Below are 5,837 nucleotides of genomic sequence, written 5' to 3' on the forward strand. Positions count from 1 at the left end.
CTGGCATGACCGCTGGCCGCTCCCCGCAGGACCTGGCCCTGGGCTCGGACGCGGAGGGGGAGAAGATAAAGGACGCCATGAAGCTGATCGTGCCCGTGCTGCTGGACGCGGCGGTGCCCGCCTACGACAAGATCCGCGTCCTGTTGCTCTACATTCTCCTGCGGAACGGTGGGTGGGGGTGGGGTCTGGGCTCCTGTGCTTCCTCAGGACACCCCCTCACTGACATGCGAGCTCCGTTAGCACGCAGGACCCTGAGAACCTGTGACTCCTTCCAACTGGGCCCCTCAACTAATTCCAGAGGACACCCCCTCCCCCATCTGCCCTGCGAGGCTCCATCCCCACCCAGAACCTGATGTCAGGCCCTGCAGGCCCTTTGACCTCCTCACACACCCTAACCAGGAGGTCGCATGGCCACCTTCTGTCCCCCTGCCCTCCCAGCGCCCACCCCGTGAGAATCCCACCCACCCCTCCACCAGGTGTCAGTGAGGAGAACCTGGCCAAGCTGATCCAGCACGCCAACGTGCAGGCCCACAGCAGCCTCATCCGGAATCTGGAGCAGTTGGGGGCCACTGTCACCAACCCTGGGGTATGCAGGGGGTCGGGGGGGGGCCCGGCAGAGTCTGGGTGGGAGGCAGATGTAGGCTTAGTGGGGGTGGTGCCTGTGGAGAGGGCATGAGTCAGCCTGAGCCCTGGGGGGTGGGGTCCACAGGGTATGGTGTGGTTTGGGGTGGGGCGGGGTGGGGGGCAGAGCATGCTGTGCAGTGATTGGTCTGTCCCCAGCGCGGTCACCGTTTAGCAGGGTGGTGAGGTGTGGGCGGAGCCCAGGTCCTGGGGGATGTGGTGCAGTCCCCACGGCAGGTAGCTCGTTGCTAGCCCTGCGGTGAGAACACACAGTGGCCTGGGCTCCTGGGCGTCTCAGAGGACTCCTGTGCACCCAGCACACACAGCAGCTTCCCCTGCTCAGCCTTCTGCTCAGCCTCTCCTGTCTGGCCCTACACATCCCCCACACCCCATGCGCCTCTCAGTTCCCATCTCCCGGTCCCCTAGCTCCACCTCCCACCTCTCCCTTCCACTGTTTCTCTGTGTCCTCCCATCTCTGTCCTCATTCCTCTCTTTGTCCTCTTTCTCTGTGCTCCCTCTTTGTCTCATGTCTCTGTATTTCTTCCTCTCTCTCTCTCTCTCTCTCTCTCTCTAGTTCTGTCCATATCCCCATCTTTCTGCAACCGCCCAAGCAGCAGGAGCCCCCAGCCTCCCCCTCAATCCCCCACCGCCTGCAGGGCCCTGGGGCCTCCAGCCGGCTGGAGCGGAGGGAGCGCTTGGAGCCCACCTATCAGCTGTCCCGCTGGACTCCAGTCGTCAAGGATGTGATGGAGGTACCACGGGTGGGGTGGGCCCTGGGAGGATAGGGGCTGAGGCCTCACCTCTCCTGCCCCCACCGAGTCCTGCCCTGATCCAAGCATCAGCTCAGCCCCCTCATGCTCAGAGCCTTGGGGCATCATGAAATATCCCTATTACAGGCATCCCCAGCATCTAGTCTGCTCTGCCAGGGGGTACCCCAAACCCGCACCCAAGGAATTGGGGCAGCAGAAGGGCCCCTTGTGGGAGGGCTCAGCTTCTCTCCACCCACCGGTGCCTCCTGTGCCTCCACCCCCTAGTCTCCTCCCCTGTCTCTGGGAAAGCCCCCCGCCCCCCGTGCCTCCCCACTGCCCATCCTCGGCACCAAAAGCAGCAAAAAGAAAAAGGGCCGGGTCAGGGCCCGCTTCCTGGCTCCCAGCCTGCTGTCCCTGCGGAGTCCTGGCACTCCCACATGCTCGGGGCCAGTGACCTTGACTCCTCCAAGGACCATGAGCGCCTGGTGCCCGGGCCTCTGAGGGGCACCGGAGTCCAACAAGGACAGAGGGTCCAGACTCCTAGGTCCCCAAGGGGATGGAGAGGCAGATGGTGGCTCCTGTCTGCCCGGATCGTGGCTCCTGAAACACCTCGTGAGGGATCCCAGGGCCTGGGCCCATCGCCTGAAGCTTCTCTCCTAAGCCTCCCTTCTGGCCCAGGATGCTGTGGAGGACCGGCTGGACCGGAAGCTGTGGCCCTTTGTGTCGGACCCCGCCCCCGTGCCAAGCTCTCAGGCTGCAGTCAGGTGACGGTGTTGGGGTTGCCCCCTGCTGGTGCCCAGGCCCGTTAGTTGAGGGGCGTGGGGGTGTCTCCTGCCCAGACTGACCTCTGCCCTCCCCGTGTCCCACCCACACAGTGCCCGCTTCGGCCACTGGCACAAGAACAAGGCTGGTGTGGAGGCTCGGGCGGGGCCCCGGCTCATCATCTACATTTTGGGTGGCGTGGCCATGTCAGAAATGAGGGCCGCCTACGAAGTGACCAGGGCCACGGATGGCAAGTGGGAGGTGCTGATTGGTGAGGAGCCAGGCCTGGGGTCCCTGGGCTGGGGTGGGGCCGGGAGCCTGACTCCCCCGTGCCTGGGTCCCTTGGGCTGGGGCTGGACTCCCAGGTCCTTTAGGAGGTGGGCCTGACAGCTGGGTGCTTAGCGCCCACCTCTGCAGAGCTAGTGCCTGAGAGCCCGGATGAGGGAAGGGGCCTGGGTTCCCCGGAAGGGGTCGGCTGGGGCTGGCCCCTGTGTGTACACGGGGTGCTCAGAGCCAAGGCCTGGTCTCCTGGTGAGAGCCTCCCTGGCTGGGAGGTGTCAGGGACCGAGGCATCGACCTCAACCCTCCCCTCCTGCCCAGGCTCCTCACACATCCTCACTCCAACCCGCTTCCTGGACGACCTCAAGATGCTGGACCAGAAATTAGAGGACATTTCCTTGCCTTGACCGTCCAGGCCCACCCTGACCTGCACCCCTCCCTTTCCAGAAAAATAAAGTCCTCTCTTCTGTCTGGGGCCAGCACCCATCTGCATTCTTTCCGAGGGCGCGGTCACGGCCGGCCTCCGGGGCGGCCTGTGCCTCTAGCCCGTCACACCCTGCGGTCCTGCCAGAGGACGCCTGGGGCCGAGTGGAGGTGAAGAACTTGGGCTCTGGTTTGAATAGTGTCTCCCAGACCGACTAGTTGTTAGGTCCTGGCCGATCTGCTGGGTTCCCTCCCCACAACGGGGCTGGTGATGCCATGCTCTGCAGAGGAAATAAGAGATGGTGGCAGAAAGCTGATGGGTGATGGTTGCTGTTCCTCCAGTGTCGCTAGAGTGACCTTGACGGCGCCAATGGGAGCAAACACAGTGCTCCCTCCCACGCCCCTGGGAACTGTCCAGAGAGGCTGCAGCCCCACAGGCTGGGGTCTCCTCCAGCTCCCAGGATCAGCAAATCATGCCTGACTCCCACCCAGCAAGTTAGAACTCTCCCTGCTCACCCTCCTCCTAACCCCAGGGTCTTCCCAAGGGCTCCTAACTCAGACTTCTCAGAGCCTTTACCGGAGTGTGGCTTTCCCAGGACTGCCATCGCCAAGCCCCACAGTCCCCGTGACTTCCACAACAGAGCTGTCTTCTCCCGGCTGAGCAGCTGGAAGCACAGATGAAGATGTTGGCAGAGTTGGCTTCTCCTGAGGCCCCTCTCCTGGACTCCTAGACAGCTGTCTTCTCCCTGCGCAGACTAGGTCCCACCCTCATGACTTCATTTTAACTTGTCTCTTTAAAGGCCCTTTAAATAGTCACATTCCGAGGTAATGAAGGTTGGGGCTTCAACATACGGATTTTAGGGGGACACAGTTCAGCCCAGAACACTCAGCTGAAGTGAGATGTGAGTCAGCAGCACTGATAGGACAGATGAAGACACTCGTCTGGGGTGCAGATGCATAGCCAGGCAGACGCCGGGCGGAGGGGTCTGTGGGAGGCCAGCCGGGCAGTCAGGGAAGGCTTCCTGGAGGAGGCAGGTTTGAGCGGAGAACGAAGAGGAGTCAGGGAGGGGAGGAGAGGGGAGGCAAACGCAGGAGAGTGGTACGAAGCCGGAGGGACGGTATCCAGAGGCCAGGGCCTGGCGGGTGGCGGGTGAGCTGGGCGTGGCTGCCCCTCCCCGCCCCGGAGCGCGGCTCATTTCACTCGGTCACCCCGGGGGTCAGCCCTGGGCTGTAGCCCGCACTGGGCTGGGACCGGGCGGGACACCCCGGGCCGTTTTCCGCTGCTGAGGACTTGGCCCTGATGTTGGAGCCAACTGCTCTTTTCAGAATTCGGGGCCTAAGGCCACTTTTCCTAGAAGAATCGCACGCACAGTGCGTAGGTGGGGCCTGGGGAAGCCCCGAGTCCGCCCCAGCAATTCTAGGGTTTATGACTCCAACCAGGGCAGGAGGGTGGTGCAAAGTTGTCGCGCGCGCGCGCGTGTGTGTGTGTGTGTGTGTGTGAACGTGGGTCGTACCCACTCCTGAGACGGCTCCCGTGGACGCACGGCTCCTGGCGAGGCTTCGGCACGGAAGCGATTTAACTGGCGGGAGACGGGGGTTGCGGGGAGGCGTTTTTAAAAACATTTAAACTCGCCTCCTTGGGAAGGGGCGGTTTTCCTCCAGGACCCGCTGGTGTAGGTAAGCGCTGTGAACACCAGGGGGCGCTGTGCCTCAACTTCCCGGTTTCTTTGCCCCTTTGCGGCTGCACCGGGGGCTTAGGTGACTCCAATTAGAAACACCGGGTGAGAAGGTCAAGGTGTGCTCAGTAATTGAGCCGCAACAAAACTCTGTTGCATGGCCGCCTTGACCTTTGCCCTTTATTTATACCCAGGCATGTCTCCGACCTAAGGGTATTTTGATTATACGAGTATTCCTGAGCCCCTATGGGCCACGGCCGCCTTCGGTATCAGGCTGACAGTGTCCCAGGTGTCATGCCAGGCCCTCCCCCCATGACCCAGAGTCCTCAAAACGTTCCTATGAGAATAAATGCCAACCTCCCTCTGTCTGCGTCCAGTGAAGCCCCCTCCCCAACTCCATTTCCCACTTTATCAGTCACAGCTGCTCCAGCAGCACGAGGGTCCCTGCCACAGGGCCTTTGCACCTGTGGGTCTCCTTGCCTGCAAGGCTGTTCCTCCAAATTTTCGCATCCCTCCCTCCTCCCCGTCTTAGTTCCAATGTCACCACCTTTGAGAGGCCTCTGCTTTACTTCCTCAGGGGCGCGTCTTTGGGGTTCTCCGCCCATCCTGGGGAACGGTCCCCTTCCTGGAGTTGACTGGCTGCTTCCTTGTGATCTACAGCTTCTTCCTTAGGATTCACCATCCCAACCGACGAAGAGGCACCCTTAGTCTCCACCAGCTCTCCACCTGGGGATGTTAGCAGCCATCAGCTCTCGCCACTGGACCCATGAACTCTTGAAGATGATTTCCAGCCTTACATTCCTTCTGCTGGAATGAACTGAGGTCCTTCTCAAAAGAACTGCCTCTCAGCAACTAGGGGGTTTGTATGGAAACCCACTAGTTGTATGATTTATGTTCTTACTATTCAAGACCCCCAGGAGGCAACTGGACACATGAGCTCACCAGGGAGGCTTGAGGTGGGGCAGATCTGAGGGTCTCCAGTGGTCACATTATAAGCATATTAGAGGCCTGGTGCACAAAAATTTGTGCACTCGGGGGGGTGTCCCTCAACCCAGCCTGTGCCCTCTCGCAGTTTGGGACCCCTCGAGGAATGACCACCTGCTGGCTTAGGCCTGCTCCCCGGGGGATTGGGCCTAAGGTGGCAGTCAGACATCCCTCTGGCAGCCTGGGAGCCTTGGGGGATGTCCACTTGCCAGCGGGGAGCAGGCCTAAGCTGCAGTCAGACATCCCTACTGCATTGCTGAGGAGGCAGGAGAGGCTCCCACCACCACTGCTGTACTGGCAGCCGTCAGCCTGGCTTGTGGCTGAGCAGAGCTCCCCGCTGGGA

At 61.5% G+C, this 5,837-nt stretch overlaps 1 protein-coding gene across 1 annotated transcript in view; it reads left to right on the plus strand.

Moving 5' to 3' along the window:
* Positions 1-2,886, plus strand: part of STXBP2 (syntaxin binding protein 2) — a 7,074-nt gene extending 4,188 nt beyond the window's left edge. The window contains exons 14-19 of the mRNA XM_015571530.1: positions 30-168; positions 477-586; positions 1,278-1,373; positions 2,049-2,134; positions 2,246-2,403; positions 2,733-2,886. Coding sequence (XP_015427016.1) covers positions 30-168; positions 477-586; positions 1,278-1,373; positions 2,049-2,134; positions 2,246-2,403; positions 2,733-2,818 — 675 coding nt within the window. The 3' untranslated portion in view covers positions 2,819-2,886. The remainder of the gene's footprint in view (positions 1-29; positions 169-476; positions 587-1,277; positions 1,374-2,048; positions 2,135-2,245; positions 2,404-2,732) is intronic.
* The last annotated feature ends 2,951 nt before the right edge of the window (positions 2,887-5,837 follow it).

The sequence above is a fragment of the Myotis davidii genome, unplaced genomic scaffold, assembly GCF_000327345.1.
Source record: "Myotis davidii unplaced genomic scaffold, ASM32734v1 scaffold648, whole genome shotgun sequence".
In the NCBI taxonomy this organism is placed as follows: domain Eukaryota; kingdom Metazoa; phylum Chordata; class Mammalia; order Chiroptera; family Vespertilionidae; genus Myotis; species Myotis davidii.